General features: G+C 41.0%; 1 protein-coding gene and 1 non-coding gene across 4 annotated transcripts; both read right to left on the minus strand.

The window, feature by feature from the left end:
• Window positions 1-3,131: 3,131 nt before the first annotated feature.
• Rbmx (RNA binding motif protein X-linked) lies at window positions 3,132-13,783 on the minus strand. 3 transcript variants are annotated; one of them, XR_002380106.2, is made up of 10 exons: window positions 13,599-13,783; window positions 12,346-12,477; window positions 12,056-12,162; window positions 11,201-11,372; window positions 10,400-10,552; window positions 9,506-9,620; window positions 9,297-9,422; window positions 8,839-8,921; window positions 5,727-5,811; window positions 3,132-5,182 (listed from the first exon to the last, which is right to left on the minus strand). XR_002380106.2 is itself a non-coding variant. In XM_021187506.2 (9 exons), exons 2-9 carry the CDS (start codon window positions 12,452-12,454, stop codon window positions 7,642-7,644), a joined length of 1,176 nt encoding a protein of 391 aa, XP_021043165.1. In that variant the 5' UTR covers window positions 12,455-12,477; window positions 13,599-13,783; the 3' UTR covers window positions 6,931-7,641. The 3 variants fall into 3 exon arrangements, 2 of the variants coding, with proteins under 2 accessions (XP_021043165.1, XP_021043167.1); XM_021187506.2 differs by lacking the exons at window positions 3,132-5,182; window positions 5,727-5,811 and adding an exon at window positions 6,931-7,952; XM_021187508.1 differs by lacking the exons at window positions 3,132-5,182; window positions 5,727-5,811 and adding an exon at window positions 6,931-7,952 and having other exon boundaries at window positions 12,346-12,480.
• On the minus strand, window positions 12,228-12,298 carry LOC115063190. Its single transcript, XR_003843078.1, has one exon. It is a non-coding gene; the product is annotated as a small nucleolar RNA SNORD61 (small nucleolar RNA).
• Window positions 13,784-14,171: the final 388 nt, after the last annotated feature.

Here is a 14,171-nt window from a genome sequence, read left to right on the forward strand (position 1 = left end):
TTCTCTGTGTAGCCCTGGCTATCCTGGAACTCACTCTGTAGACCAGGCTGGCCTCAAACTCGGAAATCCGCCTGCCTCTGCCTCTGCCTCCCAAGTACTGGGATTAAAGGTGTGTGCCACCATGCCTGGCTTTATTTTTTAGTTTTAAGAAACTCAGTCCTGGCTTCTATACTGGCTGCCCAAGCTTACCTTCACACAAGCAGTAAGGAGGGTTCCCTTTTCCCCACATCCTTGCCAGGATTTATTGGTACTCCTTCCTTAATGAGTGCCATTCTGAACAAGTAAATGGAATCTCAATAGTTTTGGCTTGCATTTTCTTAAGAGGTCGAACATCTATCTTTTACAATTTATTGGCCAAGGGAAGAGAGAGATGACTCAGCAATTAAGAGCACTGGCTGTTCTTCACGAAGATCCACCATATGGCAGCTCTTGGACATCTATAAGGTGATCTGACACCCTCTTCTAGACTACTCAGGCACCAGTCAAGCCAGTGGTACACAAATGCACATAAAAGACTCCTATGAATAAAACACAAACTTTTAAAAAGTCAAGCAAGGGCTGGGATATTTCTCAACAGCTGCTAGAGTGCTTGCCTAAAAGCCCTGAGTTCAAGTCCCATCAGCACATAAAACTGAGTATGGTAGTACACAGCTGAAATCCTTGTACTTGAAAGGGTAAGTTCAAGGCTAGCCTTATGAGATCTTGCCTCAAAAAAGTTAAGCAAGATATGGTGACTAATGCCAATAATCTTAGCATGTGGGAGGCAAAAGCAGGAAGGTCACCAAGAGCTGGAGGTCTACAATAGAACATTCTAGGCCAGACTGGGCTACCTAGTGAAACTGTCTCAAAACTGAAGATATAACTCAGTTGTAGAATGAACAAGGTCATAGGTCAACCCACAAGAAAACACATAAGTAGAATATAAAAGGCTCAGCCCACAAAGTAATGACATCTCAGCTACACCATTAAATAAAATGTTACCATTACCTAAAAATCAAGAAACTATGAAATGTATCCAACCTGATCCTCTAGTTTCTACATTACAAATACTACGATTACAGGTGTGGACCATCATGCCTGCCTAAAGTGCATGCTATTCCACAACTAAGTAAGGTATTGTAGTGTTAAGGAATGGGGTGAGAACACAGTTCAGTTGGTAGCGTGCTAGCACAGCAATGCAAAAAGCCCTCACTTCCATCCCCAGCACCACATAAACTAGTTACACAGTGGTGGTTACAGTAGCATGCTTGTAATATCAGCACTGGGGAAGTATGGGTAGAGGTTTAAGGTCAATCTAGGCTGTTTAGATCAGGCTGGCCTCAAAAGTAGAGAAATCTAGCTGGGATTAAGATTTTAAAATGTATAATCACCATTCCTGGATATGACATTTTTTTTTAATTACAAAGAAGAAAACATTAGAATTAGTTTAGGTGACCACCAGTACCCTTTACAGTCATTTTTTAACTGCCTGACTCCATATTCGTTCTGTCTCCATGAAAAGGAATTCTGAGCCTTTGCCAGCTGGCACAGTTGGAGATCCTGTCAGTGAAGTAAGCCGCCACCACAGGACTTGGGTTTGGTTTCTGCTTCCACAGCACAGACGTCTGTAGCCTGAGGAGCTTGTCTGGGTTATGTTCCTTCAGGGCACATATGTTCTGGACTCTGTAACAGAGTCCCCAGAAACACCCATAGGCTGTTTTTTTACAGTTGAGTACATCTGGCAAGACACTTCCCTATGTAGTTCCTCCAGCAGCTAGAGAGCAGATTTATAGTAGGTCCTACTACTGTGGTACCAGTATCCCTTAAACATTTAACAAGGCCTAACCATGCCTCTCCATGTTTTGATTAAGTGATGAGGCTCTTCCTTGATCTTCTAGAATAGCCCTATGGTAGGTCTTGAAGACTAGAAAGGTGGGGGGGGGGTTCCCTTGGGTACTCTAATCTCAACCCTACCAGAAACAACTAGAGCAATTTAATGTTTGTTATTTTATCCAGCATTCCTATACTCTTTAGTCTCCTTTACTTCCATTACTCTTACCCATTAAGAAACCCATACCAAATTTTCCTTGTACAGAATAGTTTTTTCTCCTCCTCTAATCCAACCTGAGGTAAATGCACAATATGGGGTCTGTTAGGCAATGTCTTCAGACAGCCCAGTGCTCTTTAGAAACGGAAATGAGCTGCCACAAATGTCTGGCAGGCAGGATCATAATCAAGCTACCTTTTGTGATTCATAAAGTACCAACTGAAATCCCAAAGTGCAATATGGTAGCAGTAGGGATGACCTTCAAACAGAGAATGCATGAAGTCTAGACTTTTACTTGTGCTTACAAAGAAAATCGCAAACTCGGGTGTATTAAAGTTTCAGCACAAGTTGCTCTGAGAATCAGAGCTTCCCAATAACTACAAAAGCTTACTTCTTACAATCTTCTGACGGATACTGATTATCAGCTTTGAAGAACTCAGAATGTGACAACTGAATCTTAGCACGTCTCTCATGCGACAGAACATTGATACCTGGACTTCTTCCAGCTTAAGCGGAAGCACCTTGCCCTACAGTCTGGAGAAATAAGCCTCGCTCTGCTTAAAAGCAAAATCACAGATGGGACGGTTTGAAAGATTCTGTCTTCCTCTACAGTCACCAAAATCATATTCAACCAGCAGTTGAAAAGCCAGGGCCAAAAAGTCAGAACACTCTGAACAGGCCACACAACCTAAGGCCTGGACACACAACCTAAGGGCATATGAATCAGGCCGGGAAGAATGCGTAGGCAAGACATGGGTGGGGTTTCAGCAAGGAGTAAAAAGGCTATGCTAGAATCAGAAGCAATGAACTACTAGCAATAGAGGGCTGGGGATATAGCTTGGTAGAGTGCTTGCCTAGCATGAACCTAAGCCCTGAGTTCTATTCCTAGCACCTCAAAACTTCACTGTGCTGCCATGGTATAGTGTAAACCTACCTAACATACTAGAGGGGAAAGCAGTTCGAAGTCACTCTACGTTCTGTGAGTACCTTGTCTCAAAAATATCAATAAGAAGGCTGGGCGTGGTGGCATACACCTTTAATCCCAGCACTCAGCAGGCAGAGGCAGGTGAATCTGTGACAGCCTGGTTTGTATGAGTTCCGGGACAGCCAGACTATGTAAAGAGACCCTTGTCAAACAACAAATCCCTTAATTAATAAGATCTTATACATAAGGACATACATGGTATTAAAATAGTTGCTAATGGAGGAAAGTGAAAATTAACTATGACTAACCTAGGAGAAAAAAATCAGCTTGTAAGAACTTTCAGTCCCTAACAAAAGGGGAAACTAATTGGGTCCCAAAGCCTAGGCCTGAAGATAACACAGGAGGAAATTGATGGAAAATAATATCATTTAATAATTATGTAGCTTTTACTTTCTGAGGCAGGTTCGTGAACTCAATCTCTCCCACCTCTGGGATACATATTACCAACCTTCTTTACAAGTGAGAGATCAACTATAGGTTAATTTCTCCAAAGTTCCCACAAGTAATAATGCTGAAACTGAATCTCACTGGAAAACCATCCCCTACTTCAACCTAGACAGAAAGCAGAATTAGCAAGAAACGGCAGATCTGAAGGCCAGCTGGATCATGGAATATGCATGCACGTTACACGGGCAGTCCCAGAGGTCACACTGAAAAACCCAATCTTACACCGAGTCACTGGGTATACCCATCAAGGTAAGTGTCTGCTGGGAGCCTTCCTTGGGGAATCTAACTAACTCCAAAGGGAAGCATCTGTTTACCAAGTTTATCTAAGGCTTTAACTGGTCCTAGAGGAAGGCCAGTGGTCAGACCTCTCAGGGGCCCTGGCTGTCCCTGTACCTAAATACCAACAGTGCCCCAGAACTGAAGTTTGGGGAGGAAAATTATGTGGAAAAAGAAACCTGAAAAGGCTAAAATGAATTTCTACTTACAAAAAGGGCTTTAAAAAAGAACCCAACACCACAAAGACACACATTCAAGTTTTATTGGGTTTCAGTACAAAACATTCCAAAAAAACGATCTATAATGTTCTACATCCAGCTACCAAATAAACCACGGCACTTTCTGTATTATTCAAATTCTTCTACATCCAGAGCTTAGCCAGAAAAATCAAGGCTAATTTTTTTTCTAATTGCAGACTGTAAGCCTGCTAGTTCTATAGTCTACCATTTGTCAAAAAGGTCTCTTGAAATTCTTCTACCAACTTCCCACTTTGAATTTAACATTCATATTTAGTGTAGTATTTATTGCCCATGACAAACTAAAAATGTACATAAAATGTCAAGAGCCTAAAGGTCTTGACCGAAGAACCTTCCCCAGGCCTGATTAGAGTATGGAAGGCTTGAAATCCCCTCAACAGTATTGTAACAAATTCATAAGAAAAATCTCAGAAGTTGAGTTAAATTCTTTGACTCTAAAACTCAACCTGCTTCTGTTGAGATTATCTGCATTTACATTACTGGCTCTTAGTTTCCAAAGCAGTAAACTAGAGTTGTTGTGTCATGATTTGTTTCCAAGATGGAGCCCTGAGGGTAAAGTACCTTTTATAAAACTACAGTGACCTAGTGACCTATTTTTGTTCCCAATATGCTTTTCTAACTAGCCTAACAATGTTTCCTGTTTTTACTTTCATTTCCTAGCACCATTCTTCCCCCTCTCTCAGTTTTATATGATTATGTTTCCTACTGATGAGGCAATTCATCAAATTGGGTTCCTTGCTGAAAATCAGACATCAGTGAGGTGTAATTTTTCTAATTGAAATGTTTGCGTTTTGCCAGGGGTTGAACTCTCAGCCTCACTGGTGCTTAGGCAACCACTCCCCATGGACTTACAGTCCCAGCTAATTCAATTTGCTTCTCCTCAGTGATCATCAGCTCTAAATTGCAGAGTTGCCCCATGACTTTGCCCGAACTACTGAATGTCTAAAAAGAGTCACCGGACTTCTTGGGTAGGTACCTCCAGTTAACAATTAGTCTCCCTCTTTCCATTGGGTCAGTTTTAAGTGACTGCCACTCCCTAATTAAGGTTTAACCAGCACTGATTAGGTTTAATCAGCCTCCCTCCCTTGAAGACAAAAAAAAAAATCTATTGCCTGTACCAAACCACTTCTGATGCGCACTGGGTAAGCAACTGCTGTGGCTTAGTCTCAGCGTTCCTCTGCTTCAACAACTCTGTAAATAAAAAAGCATGGGATCAAGCTACAGAGAATTTTAATCTTGGTTTTTCAGTTTAAGTATTAGCTCTAAAGTGCCTGCTTCCAAAGATGGCCATAGTCATTACAAGTACTACTGTAAGCATTAACTTTGTCACATTAAAGTCAGATACCCTGCCACCTTGTGTCCATGAAATTTGGAAGTTGCAGTAGCAGCTGTATCACAATTACCAATTGAAAAGAAGCAAGCCCCAATAGCCTACAGTTCATACAATATCACACAGCAAACCATTAATTACATAGGCTCTTTTAATAAGAAATCCTGCAGGCAAGAGCTATTAGTAACTTTCAAAAACAGCGAGTACTACCATACTAGATACTCTAAATGGAAATACATCTATATACATTCACTCAAAATGACAAAATAACTTCATCCAAATGTCCAGAGTTGAGCATTATCCCCATTTCATAAAAGAATTAGGGGTCAGAAAATACTTGCCAACACCACAGCCACACAATGACAAAGCTACAAACCTTCAAAGAACACTGCTTTCAACACTTACCTGAGCATTTGATTGTTCCTTACTGCCAGCTTTATCTACTGTGAATCAATCAGCACTCCATGACAGTATGACCATTAGATTCAACCTGCAAAAATTACATAAATGAAATCTAGTTATTTCTCTAGAGGAAATTGTTGAACACTTGCCTATAACTGCTCCCCCCCCACCTTCGCCTTTTTCCAGAAAGAACAGGCAAGTTCAGACTTGCAGCTTAGTGCATATTTCATGTTCTACTACTTCTCTTAATTGTGGAAGGTTCATTGGCTTGGGATGGACTGGAATGGCTTAAATGGTTAAGTTGCATGGCTTATGGATTCTCATTCGTTTCCAATGGTGCACTGCCACGTTAAATCCATAAGTTGAACCGACAAAACATTTGAAGGAATAAGTGCAGTCTAAGGATTTTTAGTTGGAGGTCTTCAAGTTTACTATATTCAAGAGCATCTTTTTCAACTTCATGGCTGGACCTGGGTCATGCTGCCTCAGGTTTTTTGCTTTTTTAAAGACCACTTGCAATAGATTTTTTTTCTCCATACAGTGTAGTTTCATAGAACTAAAACAAGTCAGGCATCCAACTAAAGGTCAAGTTTGCAATGGCTTATAGGGGGTCAGACAGGGGAACCCCAATCCTAAGCCATTTCTTTTATTGACTACAAGACTAATTTGAAAAAAAAGTCAAAAAGTGAAGCATGTTTACAGTTCTTCATCAAAAATATGTAAGAAAAAAGTCACCCCCTCCCAGTTCCCAAACTGCTATTGATAAACAAAATGGCTGCATTAATGCCTCTAAAAGTGTCATACATGCGTTACAAAAATTCCAAGTGTTGAATTTGGAAGACTTCTAATAGGCTATTGAACCTTTGTGGGTTTTTTCCAAGGTTTTTTTTAAATCTAGAAGGCCATGAAGTACAGTAGGCTTCACTGTACTATGCAGAAGGGAAGTGCTCAATTTCGACTTAGACGGAAAAACTAGTTTGCTTTGCTTACCATCTTTGCTGTTTCACGGGCATTTGGTGCTTTAAATCTGATGTGGAATGCTGATAGAGTCACTTTTTAGAAGTCATAAGCCTTTAGGAAGTTGGAGATAACTTCATTGCTTATCTATTTTCTCCTTTGCAATCAAGCTGTTCCTTTAAAAGTGAGACACTACAGAGTTGCAAAAATTTGAAACAGTAAGAGCAAGCATCGGTTTGCAGCTTCAGGGTTGACTTTGGCCAAACGTTTTATTGAGTATTTTGTAGTTGTTTAACACACACTTAAATGGTCTTACTCAGGGAGGGGGAAGGGAGGTTCTTGTAGATTCCCAAGGAAGTGTCAGAAAAGCAAAATATGGCCAGTATCCATTTGCTTTTTGGGGGGGTTTCTGGGTAAACAGTATATCCCTAGGCATCGGATCTCAGGTTTGTTCGTTGGTTTTAATATATATACTGCGAAGATTGAGATTTCAGTTGGAAGACACCCTGAAATCCTGAAAGTAGCGCACCCAACCAACCCTCTCTAATGGCTAGCTTGTCTGCACAGGCAGGGTGATTCAGTCTCAGTGGACACCAAAGGACATCTAGATGGATGAAAGTTTGTGGAAGATCTTGGGATTGCTTGCCTCATTTACTGGGAAAAATCAGGAAGTGGCTGGCCTTCAGGGACACTTTTACTTGGAAAATTACAACACTAGTAACAAGTCAAGGCTCACACATCTACCATTTGCTTGTTGAAAGCAGCTCATAATAGCAAATAAAATTAAACATGTCTTACTTTTTCCCTCACAAGAACATAAAAATTATGAAGGGGAACAGGAAATTTTTAAAAGGTAACACAATTTTTCCTTTTAGTAGTCCTTGGGTAGTTTATGACAGAAAGTTTCCATTTTGTTTGTTGCTTTGAATGGGGATTTTTGGTCCAAAAGTTTTGTTTGTTCCTAGTATCTGCTTCTGCCTCCCCCTCTATCAGATCGGCTTCCTCCACGGCCACCACCTCTTGGTGCTCCGCGGCTTGAACTGCTGTAGGAATCACGTGGAGGAGGGTACCCCCTTTCCATAGAAGGGGGAAGCCCTCTGTCTTGTCTGCCCACGCGATCACGACCACTTGAGTAGAGATCACTTCGGCTGCTTGAGTAACTGTCTCGACTTCCACCATATCCGTCACGTGAGCTGCTGTAATCATCATAGCGACTGCTTCCACCATAAGATGGCGGGGGCCCTCGTGTAGGTGGAGCACTACGTGAGTTACCTGCAGGGTCAATGGTCAGGTAATATGGCAACACTATAAATTGTATATATACAACATTTCAATCTGAATTTACAGAATTCTTTGTATTAAAAGTTTACTTTCTCAACTGGGAAGTTTTAAACTCTACCATTGCTGGCCATAAGAGGGAATTGCTCATCTGCTGAGGTACGGAAATGGATTGATTTTAATGTTTGTTTGAAAAGACCGAAGACGTTGTGTATTTCAAGAGGACATTCCAGACAGCTTGTTATTTTAGAGTAGACACTCAGCCACTTTCCAGAGATAAGTTGCAATTTTTGAACTGTTGAGTTTCCTTCATATTGCAATGGTAAATATTTGATCTGGTTAATAAAATTTTTAAATCGTATTTTCACTGTTGGGGGAAAACACATAAGGCTGCCAATTTAAGCAAGCAAAATCCCCTCCAAAGCAAGCGAACAGCCTCAAAAGGAAAAAAAAAAAAAAAAAAAAAAAAAAAAAAAAAAAAAAAAAAAAAAAAAAAAAAAAAAAAAAAAANTAAATATTTGATCTGGTTAATAAAATTTTTAAATCGTATTTTCACTGTTGGGGGAAAACACATAAGGCTGCCAATTTAAGCAAGCAAAATCCCCTTAAAATCCCCCCCTGGTCTACAGAATGAGTTCCAGGACAGCCAGAAAAAAAAAAAAAAAAAAAAAAAAAAAGGAAAAAAAAGAAAATAACAAACAAAAAATGAAACAAGAACCAAAATACCCTTCACAGAACTAGGAAAAGCCCAGCTGATAGTTACCCCTTGAAAGCAAGCAAATGTCCCTTTAAAAGCAAGCACCACGCAGTCTATTAATCCAGCTCATGAACCTAAAACCTCAAGCTGGTGATAGTTTAAGATCCTTAACCGGTATCTTACCATAACTCTCATACGAATCTCTGTAGGAACCTCCACTTGGATGATCTGAATAATCACGATCCCGACCATATCCATCTCTATCACTAAACAATAAAAAGCAATTTTAAAATTAAAATAGACATCATTTTTAGCATCTCATGTTATTTCATAATATAATTCTAAAAAAAATACTAATCCTAAAAAAAAAAAAATTGTGTTTTGAGCTGACAAACGTAAAGATAAATTGTGTATAAGAGGAAAAATGAGCATGCCGTGGTGATCTTATTAAAGTCAAAAGATTATTTTGCACGCAGAATCTCTTCTCTCCCTTCCACCTTTACACAGGTTTCAATGATGGCTACTCGGGGAGCCAGGAATATTTGTAAAGTGCTTTTAACAGCTAAGTTATCTCTCAAGCCCCCGAGGCATGAAGTTTTGCAGAAAATTCTTATAAGCAAACCACAGAAGTAGCCACTTACCTATAGCCTCTTGATGGATAGTCATCTCGTGAACTGGAATGACCATAATCACGGTAAGTATAATCTCTTGGTGGTGGTGCATAATCTCGTGTATCTCGAGAACTTGGATATTCTCTGCTTGAATAGCTACAAAAAAAAATTCGTGTATGCTTCTGGTGTGTTCTCTTTCAATGTGATTCTTAATAAAAGAAAATGCACTTTTCTGTTACCTGTCTTTAGTGGAATATCCATCATCTCTCGGGGACAAATAAACATCTCTTCGAGAAGGCAGGGGCTCCCTTCGTGGCGGGCCTCCGTAACCATCTCTTCCACGTGACACAGGGGCTTAAAGAAAAAATAAGCATTAAAATCTAGCCATCAACAAGCTACATTAGTTATACTCAGGCTATAAAAAGGTGATTTAATCAAATATGCTCTGTAGCTAAGACTGGAAGCTTCACAGTCACATAATTTCAGTGTTTACTAATTATAAATGAGATGAATTGGAATCTATCAATCAGCCTTAAGCATAAGCATTTAAATGAAACATATTACTGTGCATTTATGGTGAGAGCATGTTCGTGTGGTGGCGCTAATGTGGGTCGGAGGACAACTCTGTAGTCAATATGCTATTTCCACTTTTGCGTGTGAATGGGGACTGGATTCGAGTTCTTGTGCTTGAATATAAAAAACGGTGACTTAATCAAATCAGTGGCCAATGAGCCATCTCAGTGGCCCAAGCATATTAAAAAATAAAAATAAGCCAGGAGGTGGTGGCACATGCCTTTAATCCCAGCACTTGGGAGGCAAAGACAGGCGGATTTCTGAGTTGGAGGCCAGCCTGGTCTACAAAGTGAGTTCCAGGACAGCCAGGGCTATACAGAGAAACCCTGTCTCAAAAAACCAAACCAAATAAATAAAATAAAAAATAAATAAAAGGTTGCCCCACGTAGGTCCTGAACTCATGTTGATTCTCTTCACACACACACACACACACACACACACACACACACACACACACACACACACAGTCTCACCCCCAACCCCCAGTGCTGGGATTGGACTTGCACCACCATGCCTGGATTCAACATAGAAGCCCTGATTTGAATGCATGCCACAATTACCTCTTCCTCCCAGTCCACTGCTGCTACGAACTGGTCCTGAAGGTGCTGATCTTTTAGGAGGAGGACCTCCACTTCGTGGTGGTGGTCCTCTTTTCACTGGCAGAGGTCCTCTGGAAGAACTCATAGTAAAATTCATGGAGTAGCCACCGTCATCTACATATAGAACAGAACAAAAATACATTAACACAATAATTAAGAAAAAGTAACACCTGAGAAAGACTAACAACTATTTGCCTCAAGGGAAAAAACAGAATTGTGTGCATGTGCACATGTCACATGTTTTCTGCTTAGTTGGGGGAGGCTGGGTTTGTTTTCCATTGAGCAAGAGCAAGAGCAAGCACGGTAAGAATTCAGGACCAGTCTCAATTAACAAGAATTAGACCACCGGGTGTGGTGGTTCACGCCTTTAATCCCAGCATTTGGGAGGCAGAGGCAGGCAGATTTCTGAGTTCGAGGCCAGCCTGGTCGACAGAGTGAGTTCCAGGACAGCCAGGACTACACAGAGAAACCCTTTCTCGGAAAAAAAAAGAATTAGACCTCCTGTAGACTAGGAGAAATAAAAGAATGGCCTGGGTAAGCCCCAATCCTGCTCTTCATTTTTTTTTAAGATTATCTGGTCCTTACTTTTAACAATGCAATTTAATTTGGGCTTTCCACATCTTCCTTTCAAGTCATGAGGACCACACAAACAATGTGGTAAGCATGGTGGGCAGTCTCTATTCAAAGGCTTTAGCCTTTGAAAAAGAATGCACACACCAGTGTCATTAACTTAAAACATCAAGCCTGAGTTCCAATCTTTACCCATGTGTCCTCCCCGTGAGGGGGGTCCTCTGGTTCCTCCACTTCCTCCTCTTCCTCCCCGAAGACCTCTGGGAGGGCCTCTGCTTCTTGGAGGTGGAGGTAGTCCACGTCTACCACTTTCAAAAGATGGTTTGGTGGCTTGCTCCACCTTGATGGCTTTCCCATCTAAGGACTTCAAAGAGAAAAAAAATAATTATATCAAGATTTAAAAAAAAAAAAAACTTAAAAGCTCCACTATGCCCCGTGACTCCAATAGTTTTATCTGCCAAATATCATAGGAAAAATGGTGGAAATACTATTTCTATAGATAACATGGTTCCATTTATTTAAAATTTCTACTAGATGCAAGAGATTCACCATTCTACCCCTAAGGGAAATAAAAGTTTAAGTTCAAGTTTAAGTGTTCAAGTTGTTACCAAAACAAAAAGAGCTATGTGTTCTAAGATGTACACAGTATCACAAACATCATAATATACTGCTCTGAACTAACTTTGTTAGGCATATAACCCTTAGCATTAGCCACAAAATTTGGTTGTGGAATCACAATAAAATTCAGACTAGAGACTGGGTATGGTCCTATTTCTGGAACACTGAGGAAGATCTGTGAGTTTGAGGTCAGCCTGGTCTTAGTCAAGACTAGAAAAGACTATATACATTGAGTCAAGATTAACTAAAAAAAAAAAAGCCCAATAAAATAAAATTCAGGATAGTAGTGGCTGTGAACAAAAGTCTCTGAATATGCACGCATACATAAAATAAAAAATTCAGACCTCTTCTGGTCTGAAACTTAGATAACACTTTTTAGTTATTTTTTTGTCACCAAGAAACACCTTTTTAATAAGCAGGTAATCATACCTTTCCATTCATGTCTCTGGCAGCATCCTTTGCATCTGCTGGGCTTTCAAAAGTGACAAAAGCGAATCCTCTTGACTTATTCGTTTCTCGGTCCTTCATCAAAAGCACTGAAAGAGTTGAGGGGGGTTAGTCTCATTCAAACAAAGATAACCAGAGCACATTTGCAAAAAGCAAGCTCAGAACTTCTTAGAGGACAATGCATTTATCATGTCAGAAGATCAGTGGATTCAAATTCATCACAGCTTGTCTTTTAATTTTGTTAACATGGCATATGATTTTAGACAACTCACCTTCCACTATTCGTCCATATTTGCCAAACACTGCCTCAAGGGCTTTCTCATTCGTCTCTGTATTAAGCCCACCAATAAAGAGCTTTCCTGGACGATCTGCTTCAACCATTTTTCCTCTTAACCGATGGGCGTCTGCTGAAAAATGGTTATTATTATCTCTCTGTAGAAAGTCCCCAAAGTTTAAAGAACAGCTTAATTATGGCTCATGTTTTATTAAAATCTTTATTCTTTAGTAACTAAAGACACCGATAAACTTCAAGTGTAGTCGAAACCAATTGAAATACTTTGGCTAACAGTGCAGTGCAATTTTCATTAACGGGGTTTAAAGGGTCTGCCTAATTTACCATCTTCATCTGCCCTGCTTTCAATCAATGAAGAGCTACTCAACACTTGAAAAGGTTACTTTTACTTTAAATGTATTTTACTTAACAGAAGGGGGCCAACACACCTGGCTATGGGAACGATCTCTTATCTTTAAAACATCCTGTTACTTTTCATCCTACTTGCTATCCGCCCCACCGCCCCCAACCCGCAGCCAAAGGTATAAAAGACTTCCTATTCATTCAAGGTCACCAGCCAGACATACCAAGTAAGGAGCAAGCCCTTTCCACATTTAGATTTCCTAGTTAAGTTTAGGAACAAATCTCTAACTTAGGACAAAGTCGCTGCATCTAGCCCAACGAAAGATTGTTATCCGACCGAAAAGAAAAAGTGCCAAAGTCCGAAGATAACGGAACTCAGAATCGCACACTCTTAACACTCTTTTCCAGTCCTGTCACCTAATTAAGAGTCATTAAAAACCGCGTGTTAAAGACAAAATGGCGACACTTGGATCCAACCCAGAACCACCAACAACCTCCGGACGAACTAACTTTTGCATTGACACTTGCAGCAAAAACTCAGAAAGCTTCCTCTCCTTGCCGCCAAGGACCAGAGGAAGCCGCAAAGAAGTCCACGAGCCTATCGTTAGCACGGACGCTATTCTGGTGCTACTCCTGCAGTCTCTGCCCGAACCGCCCCACCTACAAAGCTGCGCCCTCCGCCCTCCGGCTTCAGGGGACAGCCAAACCTCCGGGAGACGCACACAGATAACTGACCCCATAGTGTGCTGCTTCCACCCATTCTGCTTTAAATAGGTTGACACCTTTGGGTGTCTTAAAATGGCGCCCGCCGCCACTATCTCCCGGGAAACAAATGACATCCAGCCCTAACTAGTCTGTATGGAAAACAGGCCAAGGAAAGGAAAGTCCTACCCGAGGGGACTGCGACGGTCTCAAGCTCCAATGAGCTCGCCGACGGGACCTCCCGAGCAGCGCCGCACCAGTGACAGCTACCGATTTTCAGAACGGAACAGAAATGACGCTAGGACGACTGCGCAACGAGGGCGAACAAAGGAGACTGCAATCTTTATACTACCCGGGAACGAGGCTGAAGAACCCGGATGGAAATTAAGCTTAGAATTTGAAGCACGAAGGGAGGGAAGGGAGTGGTTCCCAGACTCTTCATTGGCTGTTCCGTTTGTCATTCACTAGTCACTCCGCCTCTTTCCTGTGTCTCTCAAAGTTCTGGCCGTGCCGGATTTTAACCGTTTGCCCTGCCCCCATCCATTCTCCTCCAAGGCGCCTTTTAGCTTTGCTAAATATGCTAAAACACTGGACGGGATTTATTGACTAGAGAAGTAAATTTATTGAGCGACCTATTAGGTCAAACAAGGCGCAAGACTTTTACTTTTGCATGAAAATCCTAATTCCAAAAGCAAGGTGAAAACGGTATCTAGTACAATGCCAACGTTATAGAAATAGGAAACAAAGAAGTTTCGTTGATAC

The sequence above is a fragment of the Mus pahari genome, chromosome X (assembly GCF_900095145.1).
Source record: "Mus pahari chromosome X, PAHARI_EIJ_v1.1, whole genome shotgun sequence".
Classification (NCBI taxonomy): domain Eukaryota; kingdom Metazoa; phylum Chordata; class Mammalia; order Rodentia; family Muridae; genus Mus; species Mus pahari.